Source organism: Bufo bufo, chromosome 4, assembly GCF_905171765.1.
Source record: "Bufo bufo chromosome 4, aBufBuf1.1, whole genome shotgun sequence".
Classification (NCBI taxonomy): Eukaryota; Metazoa; Chordata; class Amphibia; order Anura; family Bufonidae; genus Bufo; species Bufo bufo.
In genome coordinates, this window is record NC_053392.1 from 601620406 (window position 1) to 601643967 (window position 23562).

The 23562-nt window shown below is 45.6% G+C and overlaps 1 protein-coding gene across 1 annotated transcript in view; it reads left to right on the top strand.

The window, feature by feature from the left end:
- LOC120999342 (heme-binding protein 2-like) overlaps positions 1–20959 on the top strand; it is a 33512-nt gene extending 12553 nt beyond the window's left edge. Inside the window, exons 2-4 of the mRNA XM_040430210.1 lie at positions 10812–10941; positions 19170–19326; positions 20649–20959. Coding sequence (XP_040286144.1) covers positions 10812–10941; positions 19170–19326; positions 20649–20868 — 507 coding nt within the window. The 3' untranslated portion in view covers positions 20869–20959. The remainder of the gene's footprint in view (positions 1–10811; positions 10942–19169; positions 19327–20648) is intronic.
- Positions 20960–23562: the final 2603 nt, after the last annotated feature.

Sequence of the window (23562 nt, forward strand, 5' to 3'; positions counted from 1 at the left end):
TGCATTACATGACAATTTATAAAAATGACATATACCAACTTCCCCATAATTAAGGAGGGACGACAGCACACCAAGTGACCCTTTTGTAGTGACGGGCATTACAGTCCCCGTACACCACATGACTCCTGCATGACTTGGGGCTCAGACTGCTTGGCTGATGTGCAAGGGCTTGAGGTGGTAGACGGATGTCTATGGGCCAACGGTGTCAACTCTGCGCTTTCAGCAGTGGACCACGTGGAAGACAATGTGAAGGAAATGGAGGCACTGTCAGCCATCCAATCTACTACCGCCTCTACTTGTTCTAGCCTCACCATTCTTAGAGCAGTATTTGGACCCACAAAATGTCACAAAACATCATGTCGCCTGTCCACTCCCTGCAGCAGGAGCTCCACCACTACCAAATCCAGCTACACCACGACCACGTCCCCTAGTTGATGCTCTCCTCATTTTGTTACAGTCACCCACAAAATTGCGACGAATGACAGACGAATAATTGTGAATTCGTGTCACAGATGCAAAAGAGGTGTTAGGAAAAAAAAAATTGTTAGGACACACCAACCCAATTAACCAACTGTATAACTGTTGTATATTCCCTTCGACGTTGGCAAGTACAGTGTAGTTTAAAACAAAAAAAGTTAGGTAGGTCACAGTGACCCAATTAACCTTCCAAATAACTGTTATATATTCCCTTTGATGTTGGCAAGTACAGTGTGTAATGGCCAATATGGCGGAACTGCTCAGACCCCAAACACTGTAGCGTGTTTCTCATTGGGCGAGCAGTCCCATCGCATGTGAACCACAGAAATATCGTGGCAGATATGGAGGAGCTGCTCAAACCCCAAACACTGTAGCGTGTTTCTCATTGGGGGAGCAGTCCAACCGCATGTGGACCGCAACAAACGACCATCCCGAGCAATTAATGCATACAAAGGAGGACGCCAGCGAGGTCCACATGCACCACAAAAGCATCCTGCACAGGCAGAGCATTGTGCGGATGAAAATACAATTATATAAATCACTGAAGAAAATGCACCAAAAGGATATGTCACTGACTAAACTAGCTGGTCATACAAGCAGATATTAAAAGCTGAGACTTTCGCCAATATGTTCCTGTCAGGAAGATATCGGAGCCCATCATTGCACCACGTCACGGTCACTCAGCATGGCAAAGGGTCCTACCACTACGCTAACTGTGGTGTGAACACGGTCTGAAGGTGATGTGATCCAGCTCACAGCCCAGCCTGCACACAAATGCCTAGCAGGACAGCCAGTGCAATGTGAACAAAGCAAGACTGTGAGCCCCACCCATATCAGACCATGTGATGGAGGATTCCAGGTGCAAAGGAATGTTCAATTGCCAGATGAAGGCACATTTTATATGTCTAGACTTATTTTTAGTTGCATTTAGTACTGAAATTGTGCCTGTTTTGGAGGCTTTTCTGTCTCGTTCTCCTACTTAGGCCTCCTGCACACGACCGTTGTGTGCACCCGTGGCCGTTGTGCCGTTTTCTGTTTTTTTTCCCGGACCCATTGACTTTCAATGGGTCCGTGGAAAAATCGGAAAATGCACCGTTTTGCAGCCGCAGCCGTGATCCGTGTTTCCTGTCCGTCCAAAAAATAAGACCTGTCCTATTTTTTTGACGGACAACGGTTCACGGACCCATTCAAGTCAATGGGTCCGTGAAAGAACACAGATGCACACAAGATTGGCATCCGCGTTCTTGATCCTTGGCTGTAGGTTACTTTCATACAGACGGATCCGAAGATCCGTCTTCATAAAAGCTTTTTCAGAGCTGAGTTTTCACTTCGTGAAAACTCAGAATCGACAGTATATTCTAACACAGAGGCGTTCCCATAGTGATGGGGACGCTTCTAGTTAGAATATACTACGAACTGTGTACATGACTGCCCCCTGCTGCCTGGCAGCACCCGATCTCTTACAGGGGGCTGTGATCCGCACAATTAACCCCTCAGGTGCTGCACCTGAGGGTTTAATTGTGCATATCATAGCCCCCTATAAGAGATCAGGGGCTGCCAGGCAGGAGGGGGCAGACCCACCTCCCTCCCCAGTTTTAATTTCATTGGTGGCCAGTGCGGCCCCCCTCCCTCCCTCTATTGTATTAATTTCATTGGTGGCCAGTGTGCGGCCCCCCCCGCCCTCCCTCTATTGTTTTAATATCATTGGTGGCCAGTGTGCGCCCCCCCCCGGCCCCCCCTCTATTGTTTTAATATCATTGGTGGCCAGTGTGTGGCCTCCCGTCTCCCTCCCCCCCCCCCGATCATTGGTGGCAGCGGAGAGTTCCGATCGGAGTCCCAGTTTAATCGCAATATTAGAAGCATTATACTTACCTGCTGCTCTGTCTGTGTCCGGCCGGGAGCTCCTCCTACTGGTAAGTGACAGATGATTAAGCAATGCGCCGCACAGACCTGTCACTTACCAGTAGGAGGAGCTCCCGGCCGGTCACAGACAGCGCAGCAGGTAAGTATGATGCTTCTAATATTGCTAAGTAACCATGGCAACCAGGACTACAGTAGTGTCCTGATTGCCATGGTTACCGATCGGAGCCCCAGCGATTAAACTGGGACTCCGATCGGAACTCTCCGCTGCCACCAATGATCGGGGGAGGGGGGAGAGGGGAGGGCGCACACTGGCCACCAATGATATTAAAACAATAGAGGGGGGCGGGGGGGGGGGCGCACACTGGCCACCAATGATAATACAATAGAGCGAGGGAGAGGGGTGGGGGGGGGGGGCGCACACTGGCCACCAATGATATTCAAACTGGTGAGGGAGGGGGGTCTGCCCCCTGCTGCCTGGCAGGCCCTGATCTCTTACAGCGGGCTATGATAAGCACAATTAACCCCTTCAGGTGCGGCACCTGAGGGGTTAATTGTGCTGATCACAGCCCCCTGTAAGAGATCAGGTAATGCCAGGCAGCAGGGGGCAGTCATGTACACAGTTCGTAGGATATTCTAACTTGAAGCGTCCCCATCACCATGGGAATGCCTCTGTGTTAGAATATACTGTCGGATATGAGTTTCACGCTTCAAGTTAAAATATATCATCGGATTGAAGAAAACTCAGATCCTATGTTATATTAACTCCTGACTTTACATTGAAAGTCAATGGGGGACGGATCCGTTTGCAATTGCACCATATTGTGTCAATGTCAAACGGATCCGTCCCCATTGACTTGCATTGTAAGTCAGGACGGATCCGTTTGGCTCCGAACGGCCAGGCGGACACCAAAACGACATTTTTTTCATGCCCGTGGATCCTCCAAAAATCACGGAAGAACCACGGTCAAAAAAGCGGTCACGGATCACGTACCAACGGAACCCCGTTTTGCGGACCGTGAAAAAATACTCTCGTGTGCAGGAGGCCTTAGATTGTTTTTTAGACTGAAACAGAATTTTTTGAATTTTTGTGACTTTTTTCTGATCTATTTATGTGTATGTAGGTGTATGTTTTTTTTATACATGAATTTTTCCATGCTCATATACTAATTAGACCAGTCTAAGGCCTCTTTCACGCAAACGTAAGAGCTCCGTGCCCGTGCTGCGGTCCGCAATGCACGGGCACAGACCGTGGGGAAGCCGCATGTGGATCGCAGACCCATTCACTTGAATGGGGTCCGTGATCTGTTCGTTCCGCAAAAAGAAGTTCTATCTTTTCGCGGAACAGAATCACAGAACAGAACACCACAGAAGCAGTCCGTAGTGCTTCCGTTCCGCACCGCATCTCCGGATTTGCGGACCCATTAAAGTGAATGGGTCCACATCCGTGATGCGGAATGCACACGGCTGGTAACCCGTGTATTGCGGAACCGCCGTATGCGGCCCGCAGCACAGGCACGGAGCCTTTACGTTCGTGTGAAAGAAGCCTAAGTGAATATGAACCTGTTGAACTGAAAAAGAACCACTAGAGGTCAGACTAATAAAAATACACCGAGTCTAATTCATCAACTGCTGTGCGACTTGTAATAAATACTCAGCAAAAGAAAGACGGCCGAATGGAATACACCAGTCTGATATTTTGGCTAAAAACAGAACTTGATAAATGTGCCCCAATCCACCTTCACCCTGACGAATACAAAGACGCAACTCCTAATTCATCACCTGCTGTGATACTCTTTAGGCCTCATGCACACAAACTTTTTTTCTTTCCGTGTCTGTCCCGTTTTTTTTTTGCGGACCGTATACGCAACCATTCATTTCAATGGGTCTGCAAAAAAAATGGAAGTTACTCCGTGTGCATTCTGTTTCCGTATGTCTGTATTTCCGTTCCGCTAAAAAATATAATATGTCCTATTATTGTATAACGGACAAGGACAGTACTATTCTATAAGGGGCCAGATGTTCCGGTCCGCAAAATACGGAATGCACACGGACGTCATCCATATTTCTTGCGAATCCGTTTTTTGCGGACCGCAAAATACATACGGTCGTGTGCATGAGGCCTTATAAATACTATGCAAAATAGCGACAGACTAATCCATTCTGCCTGTCTGATCGCACTCTAAAATAACCAGACAAGCATGATGAATGACCCCCAATGAGTTATAAAACCCTACACACATCCTTGTCTCCAGGTGAGGTGATCGGACATAACTCCAGGCTTTACCTTGCTGATTGGGAACGTTCTCTGCTCCACCCATATCCACCTCCTATATCAGCAGCTGAGCTCCCCTCAGACACATCCAGACATGGAGTTGAGGAGAAGACTTCTGCTGGGGCTGCTCTCTGTACTGGGGATTGCAGTACAAGCTTCTGATGTCTCCAGTCAGAACCAGTTGCCTCCATTTTGTCACAACTATGACTGTCCAAAGTATCGGCTGGTGGAACAATATGATGTAAGTGTGGGGGAGGGGTGGTGGAGCCATCATGTCTTCTAGTTGTGGATTTACTTATCAGTTACTATTTCTACCTAATGTTATAAAATGACTTTCTCTTCTGTCAATTGGTAAAAAAAAAATCCTGTGTTTGTCGTAGTCTATATAACTGGGAAAGCATGGTGGTCACTACTGCATGACTGGGGTGGAAAATGTCCTTGTTAATGCAGTGGAGCTTCACCTCCTCCAATGTGGTTGTGTATTAGGGATGAGAGAACTTGTGTTTTGATTATCTAAGAAAACCATTATGGATTCCACTACCATCGACCGTCACTTATGATCTGTGGTAGAGGAATCCATAACGGTGTTCTTAGATAAGGCCTCATGCACACGACCGTTGTGTGCATCTGTGGCCGTTTTCTGTTTTTTTCGCGGACCCATTGACTTTCAATGGGTCTGTGGAAAAATCGGAAAATGCACCGTTTTGCAGCCAAAACCGTGATCCGTGTATCCTGTCTGTCGAAAAAATATGACCTGTCCTATATTTTTTTTTTTTTTTTTTTTTTTTTGACTGACAATGGTTCATGGACCCATTCAAGTCAATGGGTCGTGAAAGAACACGGATGCACACAAGATTGGCGTCCGTGATCCGTGGCCGTAGGTTAGTTTTTATACAGACGGATCCGAAGATCCGTCTGCATAAAAGCTTTTTCATAGCTGAGTTTTTACTTCGTGAAAACTCAGAACCGACAGTATATTCTAACAGAGGCGTTCCCATGGTGATGGGGACGCTTCAGGTTAGAATATACTAAAAGAACTGTGTACATGACTGCCCCCTGCTGCCTGGCAGGTGCTGCCAGGCAGCAAGGGGCAGCCCCCCCTCCCTCCCCTGTAGTTAACTCATTGGTGGCCAGTGGGCCTTCTCCCCTCCCTCCCCCTCCTAATTAAAATCTCCCCCCTATCATTAGTGGCAGCGGAGTGTACCGATCGGAGTCCCAGTTTAATCGCTGGGGCTCCGATCGGTAACCAGGACGCTACTGCAGTCCCGGTTGCCATGGTTACTTGGCAATTTGTAGAACCATTATACTTACCTGTGAGCTGCGATGTCTGCGTCCGGCCAGGAGCTCCTCCTACTGGTAAGTGACAGGTCACGTCACTTACCAGTAGGAGGAGCTCCCGGCAGGACGTCACTTACCAGTAGGAGGAGCTCCCGGCCGGACGCAGACATCGCAGCTCACAGGTAAGTATAATGGTTCTACAAATTGCTAAGTAACCATGGCAACCGGGACTGCAGTAGCGTCCTGGTTGCCATGGTTACCGATCGGAGCCCCAGCGATTAAACTGGGACTCTGATCGGTACACTCCGCTGCCACCAATGATAGGGGGGAGATTTTAATTAGGAGGGGGAGGGAGGGGAGAAGGCCCACTGGCCACCAACGCGTTAACTACAGGAGAGGGAGGGGGGCCGGCCGCACTGGCCACCAATGTGTTAACTACAGGGGGGGGGGCTGCCCCCTGCTGCCTGGCAGCACCTGCCAGGCAGCAGGGGACAGTCATGTACACAGTTCTTTTAGTATATTCTAACCTGAAGCGTCCCCATCACCATGGGACCGCCTCTGTGTTAGAATATACTGTCGGATTTGAGTTTCACGATGTAACTCAAATCCGACAGTATATTCTAACATAGACGCGTTCCCATGGTGATGGGGACGCTTCAAGTTAAAATATACCATCGGATTGGAGAAAACTCCGTTCCTATGGTATATTAACTCCTGACTTTACATTGAAAGTCAATGGGGACGGATCCGTTTGAAATGGCACCATATTGTGTCAACGTCAAACGGATCCGTCCCTATGGACTTGCATTGTAAATCAGGACGGATCTGTTTGGCTCCGCACGGCCAGGCGGACACCAACGACTTTTTTTTTCATGTCCGTGGATCCTCCAAAAATCAAGGAAGACCCACGGACGAAAAAACGATCACGGCAAAACGGAACCAGTTTTTGCGGACCGCAAAAAAATACGGTCGTGTGCATGAGGCCTAACCTGAATGTGGACCACAAGTTCTCCCATCCCTAGCAGGTCTGCAATACAGGCGTTAGAGAAAGCTGACTGATGCCTCTATTAGGCCTCCTGCACACGACTGTATGGCTTTCAGTATTTTGCGGTCTGCAAAAAATACGGATGATGTCTGTGTGCCTTCTGTTTTTGCAAAATGGAACATCTGGACCCTGACAGAACTGTCCTATCCTTGTCTGTTATGTGGACAATAATAGGACATGTGTTATCTTTTAACGGAAATGGAAGGCATACGGAGTACCTTCAGAGTTTTTTTTTTTTTTCCGGATCCATTGGAATGAATGGTTCCGTAAACGGGGGAAAAAACGTTTGTGTGCAAGAGGCCTTAGGTCTATGGTAGTAATTTGAGACCCTTATTGCTCCTGCCTCAAATGTTTCTCTATCCATATGAGAACCTGCACATGATGCAAATTACAATTTATTTTTTTTTGTACTGAATTTTGTTGGGAATCTCCCATTTCGTGCAGCACCAGCAAGGTTAAAGGGGTTGTCTGGGTTCAGGGCTGAGCCCAGATATAAGCTGTACTCTTACTATATAGGGGTGGAGTATTGGAGCATTTCCTTGCATTGTACAGCGCAGGGTCTGTTTACTGGCGGTGACCTAGCGGGCGTCTCCTCACTATGCAAAGTAGCAGTGCCTACAAAATGGCCTCGGGCATCTAGCCTAGAGAATTTCAAAACCCTTTATTTTTATTTTTTCCCCCTCCTATTATGCTATTCACTGACTTTCTAATTCATAGTATGGGTGTTTCACACTTGGCAATGCCAATGAAGTTTTTTACTTTTTTTTTTTTTTTTTTTGGTTTTGGGGGAAGAGGGTGACATGAACATAATACTTTTGTTACTGTAGGTCCCCAATTGGCCCTCAAACTTGCAGTCATCAGATTGCAACTTGTACAGAATAATGTAATGTGCTCCATTCAATACAGAAATGGCTATAGTTCAGTGCTGCCACCTGCTGGCCTGAACTGTAATCTACAAGTAATGAGCCTGGAAGCCTAGTATAGGCTCGGGCTCATTACTATGACCGCCTTCCCTGATCTCCACCAGGGGGAGACATTCCTTACATGGAAGCGCAGGCTTCTGGGTCTCAGCCCTTTCAGGCACACTGGTTGCATTTGACCACAGTATCTGAGGGGTTAAATGTCCAGACGGCATGACTGCAGACATGAACAGCAGGTGTCTGCTGTATGTAGGAGCAGGCACCCAGCAGCCATAGCACTCGCTCCGGAGCAGGCGTTATCTTTAAAGGCCCGACATCTACTGTACATGTACGACTGATGTTAGCGAAGGATTACGGGTACATTCAAAGCAATCCACTAAAACTTTTTTTATGGATGTTTTTCTGAGACGTTGGCCACCTTTAATTGTATCTGGAGTGTGAAAACATGTCCTATTTTATTTGAGTCAGTATTTTGATCAGTATTCCTTCTCCCTCTATTCAAAATAAAATAATTGAACACACCATAGACTGTCACTCTTATGAAACCAGCCATTTTCCCTGTGAATGCTCTGAATTATTTGTGAGGCCAATACTTGTATGGAGTGACCCTGGTGACGGGTTCCCTTTAGAACACATACAGGACATGGATGAACAGGATTCCTGCTCCCTAACTCTCTACCGAACCTCAGAAGCTGCAGCAGTGATGGAGGCATTACACAGCAGTATCCAGCAGTTTAGATGGAATGAAAGGGGTTGTCCGCTCTTTACTATTGATGACCTGTCCTCAGGATAGATCCTCAATATCCAATCAGTGGGGATCCGACTCCTGGCACCCCCTCCGATCAGCTGTTTGAAGAGAAAGCAGCCATTCACTTCTATGGGACGGCTGTCTGCTCAGGTGAACACTACAGAGCTGTCCCATAGGAGTGAATGGGGACGCCATACTTAGAATTACACCCGCTCATCAATACAATTGCTGTGGTGAGCAGAGAAGGCAGCGCTCATTCGCCTTCTCTTCAAACAGCTGATCGGTGGGGTGCCTGGAGTTGGAACCCACCAATCTGATATTGATTACCTATCCAGGATAGGTTATCAATATTAAAAAGCAGACAACCCCTTTAAAGGGCATCTGTCAGCAGATTTGTACCTATGAAACTGACCCGTTGCATGTGTGCTTGCCAGCTGAAGGTTTAGTGTCCCACTTCGTAATGGTGGGCACTACTCAAGGGTCAATTGGGTCACATTGTTCTCCACCTCCTGTGGTACATGGTCATTGTATTTTATATTGCATTTTAATTTATATTGTCTCCTGTGTACCAGGCCTGTTAGGGGTGTAGTTCCTCCTCCTAGGCATTAGAGGGAGCTAGGGAACCCCCTAGTGTACATAGTCAGGTCCTGTTCAGAGAGGGGAGTTGAGTGTTCAGAAGCCAAGTGTGCACTTTAGCCAGAGTGTCGTTGAGGAGCAGTTTCTGACATGCAGCTAGATAGCCCAGGCTCCTAGCTTGCCACCAGGAGAAGGTACCTCCTGAAGATATATAGCACCTTTAAAAGTACAGAGCAGAGCCACTTTTATCCAGCCAAATAGAAAGCTGAAGGGCAGAAGGATTATTTACAGCAAGAGAATATATACCAGAGGAAGGTTTCCCTACCCAAGGATAAAGCCAGCAATAGGGCATACAGGCCTTGGTGAAAGCCAGACAGGATCTGAGGAAAGTACAGCCTGATCTGCAAGTGTTATTCCCTCTGAGTATCTTGCAAAGACTTTGCTTGCCATTTGTATGAAGCCTGCCTGTATTCAACATTATACATATGGAACTAACTGAAGACTGTGTAGTTGGACTGTTCAGTAAAAGGAAGTTCTGGTTCACTGCAACTTTGTACCTCAGTTATTCCTACAACAAATCGGTGTGTTACCGGCACTGGCATCACAAACTTTAAGATCTTGCCACAAGCACACTAAACTTACAACACCCAGGGCACCTCATCTACCACCTGGCCTGGTCCCTATACACAGTGCCCCAGAGGATCCATGTGCCAGCCTCTCCATCACTGCTATATGCCTGCCCAGGGTATATAAAAACTGTGTACCAAGAGCAACCCTCGGTTTGTTAACTACCCCTGTGACCTCACCCTGCAGGGCTGCATACTGCAAAGGCATCTTCACTGGTCCCATGCAGGCATGGGATTCAGCCAGTTCCCTCCGGTTATTAAAATTACAACTGGATCAGAAAACCGCGTTACCGGCTGAGTCCTGATCCAGTGCTCTGGCGGCAGGTGGAGATGTTCACTTCCATCACACCGTTGATAGTTCAGCTCTTAAGTTGGGGTGTGTTTATGTATGTGTACAATGTATAACGTGTCGACACTGCGTGTCCGCCATTGAGTAGGGAACCTGTTAAGTGAGTCCCATATTCATTTGTCTCAGCATTGCAGGCACATATGACATGACATCTTAATATATGCAAATGAGCCTCTAGGAGTAATGGGGGGGGGGGAAGGGGGGGTTGCCATTACAGCTAGAGGCTCTGCTTTCTCTAACTGCCGCACCCTCTGGACTTTGAGTGACAGGTCCAGGTGTGGTGGTGGTTACACTGCCTGGCCCTGGCAAATGTGTGCAAATCTGCTGACAGATGCCCTTTAAGACAGTATGTATCCCTTGTACACCAGCAGTAGTCTCAGCCCCTCTGTCTCCAGAAGCCCCTCTTCCATTCCCCTCCACCCCCTCTCCATAGACTGCTGTTATCTGATACTTCAGTGAGCAGGCAGTCTGTAATCACTGCTCAGATCTATAGTCGGTGAATAGGACGGGGAGCAGGAGAGGAGCTCAATAGGAGACTCTTTAACTGGTCAACCTAAGCACATCAAAGTTGCTAAAGGAAATTTACAGAATCTAACTGGTCAACCTAGTTGCTGACAGCGGATTAATTGTCTTCTAACTGAACCCCTACATTTTCAGGACTTTGAACTTCGTCAGTATGAAGAAACTCTTTGGGTAACAACTTCCCTAAAACAGGACATTTTTGGCATCGGGATGGTGATTAGTTTCAACCGCCTGTTTATGTATATCAATGGGAACAATGCTTACGGTAGGTTGTCATCTTTTATAGTAGACTCTGCTCACATCCATATTGTAAGGCTTTGTGTTCTGCAGCGCTATGCTTGCCATTAAAATGACTGAAATCCTGCCAGATATAATAAGTAAATGCTAACAATTCTGACTTGACATGGCACCAGAACAAAAAGGGTGCCTTCACACGCGGCAGAAAATTCAGCGACTGAAAATTCTTTTAAATGAGGCAGCGGGCACATGGCTTACTGCAAGCTTCATTGAGGGGAATGGAACTGATGTTCAGTTGAGGAATTTTCTGCCACATCTGAAGGTACCCTAATGGTCAAACCATTAAAAGAATAAAGGCATCCAATGCTTTAAGGTAACAATAGAGCGTTCTAGACTTCATAATGTCAAACTATCATATAGTACATTAGAGAAACTCTCATAGCTGCCAACTGTCCTGAATTTGCAGGAATTGTCCCCAACTTTCAGACTGTCCTGGCAAATTCAGGTTGTCTTGAGCAGAAAATGGGTGAGGGCTAATAGCTGGGCATTTCTAGATGCAGTTGGGCATTCCCAGGTGAGGAATTTCCAGTGTCCCAATGTTTAGGTTAGTAAAAATTGGTTATTTTTAATTCTGTATATTGAAGATAAAATATTCTGGTGTAGTAGTTCTACATCTGGCCTATAATGTGGAAACTTCCAAGCCATGCTAGTGTGCTTTATAACACTAGGAATATATATTCCCAAGTCTCCATGACAGCACATCCTGACTTCCTCTGATGGGACAGGAAAAAAACTGTTTTAAACCACTGCCATGTTCTGTGACTAAACCTTTTGTGTAAAGATTGGCCCCCATCGGTTATTGCGTCTGAATCATCTAGCCTGTTGGGGAGTTCAATCTGCCCTGGCCTCTCGAAGCATCGTGCCCCCCCCCCCCCCCCCCCACCACACATTCAGTAAATCCTGATATCTTGTGTAAGAATACAGGAGATTTCTATCTAACCCTGACAGTGGAAATAATAAAAGCTATAAGGGCCACAATCAGAATGGAGATTCCCAGGAAGCCCAGATCTGTTAAGGAAGAGATTTTTGGGGCTCTGGGGGAGAAGCAGAGGTCTGCATTTCTGGTACCAGATAAAATACAGAAATTAGAACTGAGTGGGAAAAACCTGAGTTAATTTCATACTTTGCAGCTTTAAGAGATGGTATCCCTTTGATAATGTAGTGTACAGACTGGGAGTCTATCCCTAGGGTTGATGCTCCTGTAGCCTAAGTCGCAGAACGCACAGTTCTTACCTTTAAGGATGCTGCGCAATTAAAGGACCCTATGGACAGGAAGGCAGAAAGCCTCCTTAAGAAAACATGGAGCCACAGCAGCTCTTTTAAAACCCAGAGTAGCTGAGACATATGTGGCTTGTACCTTAAGACTGCAGCTTTCCCCTGCTAAAAATGTCCTAGCTTTCTGGCAGACACCTCTGCTGAGTCTGTCTGGGTATCTGCTCGTATGGCTGTACTATCTAATTCAGAGTCCTATGGTGGAAAGCCTGGTCTGGGGATATGACCTCTAAGAGCAAATTTCTCTTCCATTTCGAATATGTCTTTGGTCCCAACCTTGATAAGATCTTGGAGAATGCCACCAATTGTAAAAAAGGGTTTCCTGAAGATGGCTCTAGAAGTTTTTTTTCAGAATGGACAATAGCATAAAATCAGATGGGGGGGGGGGGGGGGGGGGGGGAATCTGGGAGCTGGAGCTATGAAAAAGGGGGCGGAAGGAACTTCCTTTTTATCGCCAATAAGGGAACTCCATACAGGTTGGGGGAAGACTGCACTCCTTCATAGATACCTGGGAGCAAGTAATTGCAGATCCTTATCACAAGTATAAGAGTTATGCAATACAGTTGGAATCTTTTACCCCCACAGAAATTCACCTTACCCCAGCTTCCCTTATATCAAATGTCCTTTCTACCGCTCCTAGGCATAATAGCAGTGGCATACATGGGGAAGTAAGAGCCCCATAGCAAGTATCAAACCAGGCCTAAACCCCTTTCAACAACCCTTGGGCAATTTTTTCCACTGCCTCATTTGCTGTAGAGTCCTGACCAAGTTTTTACCTCCAGTAGAAGAGAATCCCAACTAAGACTGGGCCCCCTCTTGCCCTGGCCCATAGCAGTCGCATTGTCTGCCGCTATGGTAGTTGCGCCCCTGCATTATAGTTCTCTTATGCTGTTGGACAGAATGTGTTTGTTACGACACTCACCGCCAGGTAGATGAAGCCGCCGTTTAGTGAATAATCCCCTTTCTCCAGAAATGCAGTTTTTAATCCAGCCGATCGTCAAACTCCTTCCACAGCTAGCAATAAACAAAAGCGCTGTCCCAATAATAAATCCCTCCACAAACAAGACCAAGCTCCGTCTTGAAGGTCAAACAGGAATGTTTTATTGAGGGCTACCCGCCCGAATTTATGCAGGTCCCCATCTGGTGGACACGCCCCTAGGGGACCAGAATGGAGACTGTGACACAGGACAGACATGCAGCACTACAGAGACAATACATCCCCACAATGCATCATGGTTTCCTCCTCTCTGCCCTGGAGACACCCGAGGAGTAATCCAATTATCTCTCAAGACAGAGGGAAATCACCAATACACATGTGGGGACAACAGAACAGAAATCACCATTTAAACATACAATGTCACAACCCTTTTTAAATACACAGACATTTAACATCTCACAATGGCACGAATTAGACCAGGAGTTCAAGTTAGTTTGAGTCCTTTGTGAACAATGAGGCCATTTAGGTTAACTAGCAGCACACTCCTCTCCTGGGTGGCCGTCCGTTCGGTAGTTTCAATCGGTATTTGGGGAAACACACGAACAGGGGCCTACGGACAGGAAATCCAGCGAAATGAAGGCAAACAGACGAACCAGCAATATAGGTTTATACAGATGGATCTGTCAGTGTTCCCAGCAGGGAAATAGGAAGTGGTCACTATTCCCCATTTCTAGTCCAGAAACAAAACAGCAGATTCAGAACTATAATAAATCTGAAGCCCCTAAACAAATATCACCTATAGCAGACTTAACTGGAAACAGTAAGGTCTGCAGTAAAGCTGATTAAGAAATGATGGCCACAATGGATCTTAAGGATGCTTATTTTCACGTTCCAACCCCCCCCCCCCATCCAGAAAATACCTAGATTTGCCATACAGTTAGAAGGATTTATCATTTCAACTGTTTGACTTTTGGAATCTCTTCTGCCCCCCATCTTCTCCAGGATCATGGCTGAGGTAGTGGCCTCACTAAGTCTAAAGGGATACTGAGCGTTCCGTATCTGGACGATCTTTTGGTCATAGCAGAAGGGGAAAAATACAACCTCCTTCCAGACAACCAGAGGTTTTTTTTTTTGGCATTCTAGATTCTGTCCTCCAGAAATCCCTTTTGCCTCCCTTTAAAGATTCAGAATCCAGCAATTCCTGAAGCAACCCATTTGATCAGAGGGCATGAAGATGCTAGGACTCCTCTTGTCATAAATGGAACAGGTCTTGGTCCACCCTGGACCAGAAGATGTCTCATCAGTGAAGCAACGATCTCTTTACAGTGGTGTCTCAGACAACAATCTGCAGACTGGGGTATTCTGGAGTCGGGAAAGCATTTGGCCATTGACTACAGATGCCAATTCCTTGGGCTGGGATGCCCTTACAGCCATGGATTCCTTCCAAGGGACTTGGTCTGAACCTCCAGAGGAGGATGTCGTCCAATTACAGGGAACTTCAGGCAATATGGGAAGGTCTCGAAGCAACACAAGCTCAGGCAAGGAATAGTCATGTGCTAGCCCACTCGGACAATTCCACAGCGGTGGATTTCATCCAGCATCAGGGAGGAACGAGGCATTGACATCTTTGAAGGCTGTCATGTTTTCATATAAAAAAACTATTTAGCATATGTTACTGTTGCATCAGCATTATGCGTAAAGCAATCTTTAGTTTCTTCACATACCACCATTTTCCTTGAGTCTTCCCCTTAGTTACAGCTGTCTTGAATCCTACAACATGAGACTCTCAAGATGGCTCCTCTGCCAGTTCTGAGGCCAAAACTACCTTCCCATACACACTTGCTGTAGCCAGCAGTTTCCTGCCAGCCAATCGGATTACTGAGACATGCCTCCTCACTCTGAAGCCTAATGCAGACATGCAGTGTGAAGGACCGCCCCTGTCTTCTGCTCCCATTAAGTTGGGAGACAGATGAGCTCTTGTGAAGGTCTTTTAAGGGAACAGTGGAAAGAGACAGGGGACATTAATGAAAGCTGTTATAAGGTAATTACAGATCTCTTAGCAATCATTGACAGACTAACTCTAATAGACTAGCAAATAAAGACAGATCCTTTAAGACCTCTAAAGCCAGTTATATTTTATTTCTGGGCAGAGAAGAATTTAAAGTCCCTTTCAGCAGTGCACCTCAAAGGCTGTCGCCTGCAAAATGGGTATTAAGCTGGCTGACATTAGCACATCACTAATGTCAGCTGAAAATAACGATTAGTGCCATCTTGCTGCCTAAAGCCTTTATTGAGAAACAAACTTTTATAATATGCTAATTAGCCTCTAGGAGCAGGGGGGAACCTTGCACCTGCTCCCTTTGCCCACCTCTTTTCACCCCTGACAGGGCCAGGCAGCACTGCTCTCCTCCCGCCGGCCATTTATGCAGTGTAAATCTTGTGCAGTGAGGGAAGGACGCTCGGCGGCTGCTGGCTTCCTCACTGCGCCTGCGCCGAATACTGAACTGTAAGATTTACATGGGCGTCAGGAGGAGCAGTGCTGCCTGGCCCTGTCAATCAAGAGAAGGGCATGAAGAGGTGGGCAAACGGAGCCTCTAGGAGCAGGTGCAAGGCCCCACTGCTCCTAGAGGCTAATTGGCATATTATAAATTCATCTTTCTCAAGGCCTTAGGCAGCAAGATGGCAGTAATATAGTTCTGTTCAGCTGACATTAGTGATGTGCTAATGTCAGCCAGCTTAATACCCATTTTTCAGATGATTGAAACCCTTTAAAGGGAGTCTGTCACCACATTTGAGCCTATTAGACAGATCCAATAGCGTTATATGTGCCACTCAGAAGTTTAAAACTGTACCTTTGTTGCATATACCGGAGTCTTGTTTCAGCCAAAAATGAACTTTGTAGGTTCTGTAAATGCGCCCTCTCAAGTGCCCAGGGCGGCGTCTCAATCTTCCGAGCCCAAGACCGGACCTCCCCAACGGCTCATAACCCCGCCCTCAGTGTGCCTCTGCCCGCCCATTTACGCTCCTCCTCTCTCCTGCGGCGCAGTGGAAAAGGAGAGGAGGAGCGTTTTTTGTCAAACAGCCTTTTAGGTGATACGGGAACATTGGGGCAATCCAAGTCTGGATCTGTTTGCCTCAATGAGAAACCGCAAGGTTCCTTATTACTTTCCCTCAACCCAAGGGATCCCTGCATGGCAGAAAACTTCACCCAAGGTTGGAAGTTGGATCTAGTTTATGCTTTTCCCCCAATCCCGAGGGTCCTGCAGAAGTTTCAGATCAAGAAAATGTACCTTAATCCTGGTGGTCCCCTTTTTGGCCCAGAAGAGGCTGGTTCGGTCTTCTAAGATCCCTCAGCCAGGAGGATCCAATTCTGTACTCTCCAAAAGAGGACCTTCTAACGCAGGATCCACTCAATCTGAACCCAAGGCTACTCAAGCTGTCAGCTTGGTTACTGAGCAGTCCATCCTTCTAGGACTGGGTCTCTGGGAGAGTTGTGGGTACCCTAATGCTTAGTAGGAAGTCTGATACCTCTAAGGCATAGCTTAAATTTTTGAATAAATTCGCCTCCTGAAGTGGCAACAGATTTAACCAGTCCTCTCCCAATATCCCTCTCATTCTTGGGTTTTCATCAGGTTGGATTGGATATGGATCTCTCCCAAAACGCACTAAGGGTTCAGGTGTCTGCTCTGGGTGCCCTCTAACACCAGTCTTTCTGAAGTCCCCTGGATATCTAGCTTCTTAAAAGCTGCAGATAGGCTGAAGCCTAGAATTAAAAACATGGTGGCTCTGTGGAACCTGAATACAGTTCTTTTTTTAGGCTTGTCAGATTTCAACACTTAAACCTTTTTTAGATCAGCACTCCAGCTGTCCTGAAACTACAACTTCCAGAATACTCCATTCACTTCTATAGTAGTTGAAGGAGCAACTGAGCCTGGGAACTGTAGTTTCACAGCAGCTGGAGGTTGCTGACCCCTGCTGTAGATTCACTGTCTCGTGGAGTACACTTAAAAAAAAATTGGGTAGCAATATCGGTATGCGAGTTACAGGCTCTGTCCATCCAAGAGCCCTTAGAGTCTGTGGATAAACTAATATTTAAACTAGACCCCAATTTCCTTCGAAAGGTAGTATCTACCTTCTACAGATCCCAAGATATTGTCATTTCCTCAATTTGTGGCAATCCCAGAAATGAACAAGAGGCTAAATTCCATAATCTGGATGTGAAGGGCTGTTCAGTATTTGGTTGTTACCAAAGAATGGAGGATAGACTTTTTTGTTCAGTTCTTCAGTCCTAATAGAGGTAGGAAAGCGGCAAAGAGCTCCATATTCCACTGGATAAATGCTATTACTGAGGCATATAAAGCGACCGGTAAAGAGCCCCCTCCTCAGGATAGCAAACGGGGAAACACAACCACTTTAAAGGAGGTACCTTCCTCCCTCACGCCAGTTCTGTTTCCTGTCCTAAGGGACAGTTTGGATTCACAACCATGCCAAGTAGAGCTGCAGGTGCCCCATGTGAGTACATATGAAGAGGGCCTACCCAGCGGCATAAGGCTTCTCAAGAAGCTGCTGCAGAGCCTGGACCTCTGACTCTTCCCCCGCTCCAGTCCCTTCTCCATTGGGATTTTTATAGGTCTCCTGGACACGTAGACCTCTGGCCATGTCCTCCTTAAGAGGGTCTAGTATTTGGACGTAAAGTCCTTCAGGCAGTTGTCCCTCCCTAATCTGATCTTGCTTATAGATCCAAGGGTGCTGTCATAGGCGAGGGGGGGGGGGATGTTTTTTCCTTGAGCTTATGACAGCACCTGTTTAATTCCCTTACTAAAAAAAGTGATCTATATAGGTTTTATTGGTATGAGATGTTTTGTTTTCTTAGTTCTTGAAATGGTACTGGCGTGAGGGAGGTTGGTACCTCCTTACAGTGGTTGTTTCCTGTCCTGAGGGGGGCTGACGCTATCCAAGGGTACTGTCATGGGCTCAAGGGAAAAAGATTACCGGTAAATGTAATCACATATTTCTCTTAGAGCCCATTCAGTGAGCAGTGTCTACCTCATGGGCTGAAAGGACCTCTCCCTCCTCAGAACAAATATGCAGGGCGGCCACTTGGAAGAGGGCTCATACCTTCACTAAACATTAGGCTTGCTGTTTTCGCCAATGAGGACATGGCCTTTGGATGAAAGGTGCTGTGGTCCCTCCATTTTTTTTATTTATTTTTTTTCCACTTAGTTCTCAGGGTGTGCTGTCATGGAGATGACTACCAGTGAGTGTAATACTAATTTCCCCAATCAGGTTTCCTGGAAGTCTCCAACAGCACATTTCTCACCCTAATAAAATAAAATAGATATAATATATTATTGATTATATATTATATCCTTTATCCTGGCTTCCGTTAAAATGCACTGGTGACGAGGGGTAGGGGTGGGGTTTTAAACCTCTGGTTCTTTCCTGTCTTATCAGAGGAAGTCAGTCCCAGGATGTGCTGGCTTGGAAGTCTCCATGAAACCAGGTTACCAGTGAGTAATACTAATTTCCCCAGATATAATCTATCCTTGCAATCAAGCTTCACTTGAAGTAGATTTATCAAACTGGTGTAAAGGAAAACTGGTTTCCTCCATATTTATTTTTAGTGCTCCCTCAGACTTGCCTCAATACCTTTTTTTTCCATGCATAACTTTAAACGGTGCTACTTATAAACCAGACGACCAGTGTAATTACTACTGTATCCTCAAATTGATTTAATTTTATGCACCAACTAATATATTTTTCCTTGTGTGAAATAAAAAGATGCTTGAAAATAAAATGAAAGGTGGAATCTGGTTGCTCTGGATAACTAAGCCAGTTTTTCTGTACACCATTGATAAATGACCCCATAAATGTAGATTTCGCTGTCCAGTGAGGGGTTTTGGAGACTGTAGACAATATGGCGGCAATATGTTCTATTATCCAGTGTCTGTGAAATTTCTCATTTTCCAGTCTTTCCTTTTTTATAGGGCTGAAGATGAGTATGACTGTACCTGTGATGGTACACGTGCCATTAAAACCACCCACTGAGAACACTACAATGTCCTTCTTTGTGAAGTATCCTGCAAAACCTACAGACCCTGAGGTTTACCTGGAGCCACGTCCGGCAGCTTCTGTATATGTCAAGTAAGTGATTACCAGTTGAGATCATGGTCCCCTTTATTTTGTAAGTGATATGTGGAAAAAAATCATCTAAAACTATGGCATACATTACAACCTGATTATGCCAAAAGTTTTATACATGCATATCTAACTGAGTGATGGGGCTGATTTCTCAGACCTCACTAAAAGCTGAACTTGACAGGTATCATGCTGCATAAGGGCCTCTACATAAATGATCTGGCTTTTTTTTTTTTTTTTTATAATATAGAAGTGTAAACTCCCAAAAATGTGACCATATTCTGCTTTTAAACTGTCGTCCCCACAAAGCCATTAGAGGCTGTCAGAATGATCAACCCTACTAAACCAAGGATACTGCCTAGTAAGGCTCCTCATACAGTCATTTAGCATATTGACAAAAGGGCATCAGTTATTTGTGTTGGTCATATGCAAAGGAGGAAGTTGGAGCACCAGGAGGCGGGGCTGAATCATCTGAGCACCCTGCCCCCCCCCCCTTCATTGAGAGGCCTAGACATCGGCATGAGGACAGAGCTGTGTGCAAAGAAAGTTGTTCCAAAGTTGATGCATTTTCAATGTTTGTGGCATTGTTTTTCCTCCTACAAATAAGTCGATGTAAAGGACAAGAGCTACAGCATGCCACTTTTGAGAAGCCAAAGACAAAAAGACAGTTATGAAACAGGACACTTTATTATTTCCCATAAATCTACTGCATAAAATGCACAAACGCCACTAAAGACAAAGTGCAGAAAAACACTAACTGTTTTTAAAGTGTCCTAATGTCTTCCACAACTTCAAATGTCTGCTCAATCAAGGCCAAATGGCTCTGTACATGAGATGTCCCTATGTGTGTAGCAGATCTCTGCTTTTTCATGGTTAGAGAGGTGTGCAAGGATGAGAAGGAACAGGTCTGACTGTACACTGGTGGAATCTATCACTGTGGGGGGTGGAGAGATACCTGAAGTCAGTCTGTGTTGGCATACTTCAGGACAAGAGTCACACTTGATTAAATTCTTAAACCTAAAGGTGCCTTCACACACTGCAGAATTTCCCACAACTGAAAATCGGCTGCCTGAATGGGGCTTGCAGAATGTGCTCTCCTCCCTGTTCAAAAGAAAACTGATTTTTAGTTGCAGAAAATTAGGCAACAAATCCACTATCTAAAGGCACCGCAACACTCATCTAGAAAAGCTACTCCAGTTTTCCTACTTAAAGCACAATTTTCCAACTTTTTTTTTTTTTTTAAAGCCAGAATTCTGTAGTGACTGCATATTAAGGGCATATATATTTATATCTTCTGGATATTCATGTAAGCTTTCCATTCTTTTCAGGACTTTTGGAGGATATGCCCTAAACACTATGTATGCTGAGCAAGCTAAAGCCCTAGCAGAGAAGCTGGAGCTCCTTGCTCTGCCGTTTGATGATACATACTTCATACATGGTGGCTACGATGCTCCTTCTCAAATTTTCAACCGTCATAATGAAGTGTGGTACATGGCAAAGTCCTCTCACCCGAGGGGATTTCATCGTTCCTCTGCTCCTCAGCCCTGAATGTGATCTCCATACCATCTTATAATATCCTACAAGACATATTGAGTACCCTTTAACAAACACTAACTTGCAAAAAATGTTTGCCTCTGAAAAATCTTAAAGCATTGTCTTGTGTATGTAGCATGTCATCATGACTAGTGCTGTTTTTGTTGCATTAAAATATATTTCAATAAAGTGGCTCTTCTTGGTTTATATTGGAGGGGAGTGAATCTGTTAAACTGACGCAATGCAGATTCATTTCTGAGAAATTAACAAATCCAGTATTTGCTAATTTTTATGGTGCCCAGTGCCATTTCAGTATGTCTGTAAAGAATAAATCAAGGCAACTGGACGTACTGTAGATTTCTTGAAACGTTTCACTCGTTCTTCCAATGAGCTTTCTCAATTCTGAGTGACTGTACAAGAATTCTCTGGGAATAAATATGTAACTGAATCAACATCTAATTATACCCAGCATGGGGTCAAAGGTGTTGATTCAGGGGCGTACATAGAAATCATTGGGCCCCATAGCAAGAATCTTAATGGGGCCCCACTAACTCCGTCCACTGGCCCATCCCACCACCTGCCCTGGCTTCTCCCCTGCCATACCCCCAGCAGTTGCAGCCGTGTAGACATTAGGAGCTACTTTCACACTTGCGTTTCTATTTTCCGGTATTGAGATCCGTCATAGGGTCTCAATACCGGGAAAAAAAAAGCTTTTAATTGTCCCCATTCATTGTCTGAGGGCACTGTCCACTATAAGCAGCACACAGGGGGTGCTATGGTGGTGCTGGCATAATAGTATACCAGTGCCACCATAGCCCCCCTTGCCTTATGAACTGTCAGAACCTCCTAATGCATACCTCAGCTGCTGCAGAACATATAAAGCTTCGTTCACATCTGTGTTGGGGCCTCATTCGTGGATCAGGTCATAAATGCTGGACACAATTTTAAACCTGACAGATCTCATCATAGTCAGCGGGATCCGTCAGGTGTTGTCGTCCATGAAGTGCCAGATCCGGAACTGCAGTGATTTTCGTTGTTGTGCTCCTATGACGGCAGAACAGCGACCGTCACAGCACAGAAGTGAACAAGTAATACACACCTCAGCTGCTGCAGAACATTATAATAGTGACAAGGGAACTACAAGTCTCATCATCACCAGATTATTATTGGAAATTAGGGAGCAACACAGGGAGAGGTGAAAGTGGAGAGAACTACAACTCCCAGCATGTCCAGGCTGTTATGATCAGATACAAGTAGATATTACACAGAGTATAAGGCCGGGTTCATATCACCGTTTAGTTTTCAGTTCTTCTAATCCGTCAGATAAACAGAAAAATAAAGGAAAAAATATGATCCTGTATTTCAAGCGTCAGTTCTGCACATTCCGCATCCGTTTATGCCATTTCTGTCGGAGATCCGTTATTTTAGACAGAAAAAAGTCCTGCATGCAAAACGGAAAACTAAACGGTGATGAGAATCCAGCCTAAGAAAAGAGAACTACAACTCTCAGCATGTCCAGATTATAGGACATCTAGTTGTACCAGGTAAGAGCTTTAAAAAGAAATAACTATAACCCCCAGTATGGCCAGACTTATTATGGGTCATCAGTATACATTCCAAAGAGGGGGTATAAGAGGAGAGAACTACAACTCCCAGCATTACCAGACTGTACTAGGGCATACATTTAAATTACATTGAGAAACATATAATACGACAAAACTACAACTCCCAGCTTTTCTAGGATGTTATGTTATCCCAGAACACCACTAACCTCTCCTCCAGGCACCACACAGAAGCTCCGCCCCCTCACAGCGATATGCCACAGGTCTTTCACCAGTCCTCTGCACTGGTCACATGATGATATCACCAAAGGTCCTTTAGACTTCTGCTGCTCTGCTATTCATTGGCTTCCTGCACTGGTCACATGGTTGATGACCTCACCAAAGGTCCTTCGCCACCTCTTACTTTCTCAGGTAGCCATACAAGTGTAATTAGTGGGCGGGGCCTATCCTCCACTGCGGGCCCCCTTCCCCCAGGGGCCCCATAGCAGCTGCGTGGTCTGCCTCTATTGGAGGTACGCCACTGTGTTGATTCCATTATCCTAATGGGAGTCAGTAGGTGATAAAGACTTCCCAGAAAAAGGTGTCAAGACAGCAGTGTATGTGGCAGACAATAGATTTCTACCCCCCCCCCCCCTCTATTCAAGCTTGGCTTCTCCATTTTTACATAGATGGCCTCCTCCACACCTCCAATTAGGATAATGGAATCAACACCTTTGACCCCATGCTGGGTATAATTACCAGATATTGATTCAGTTACATATTTATTCCCAGAGAATTCTTGTACAGTCACTCAGAATTGAGAAAGCTCGTTGGAAGGAAGTGAAACATTTTCAAGAAATCTACAGTATGTCCAGTTGCCTTGATTTATTCTTTACAGATATACCATGACCTGGATAAATGAGAACCTTCAGACACATTTCAGTGACTATTTTGGGGGAAAACCATGAGGAAGAGTAACACATGACACAAGGAGAAAGCGGAAGGGCTTGCCCTGATTGGCTCAGACTGACAGCCAATCAGGGGCACAGTTGAGGAAGGTCTTTTGCTTACAGCAACATTGTGAAGGAGATTTTCAAAACTGGTGTAAAGGAAAACTGGCTCAGTTGCCCATAGCAACCAATCGGATTTCACTTTTTTTTTTTTAAAG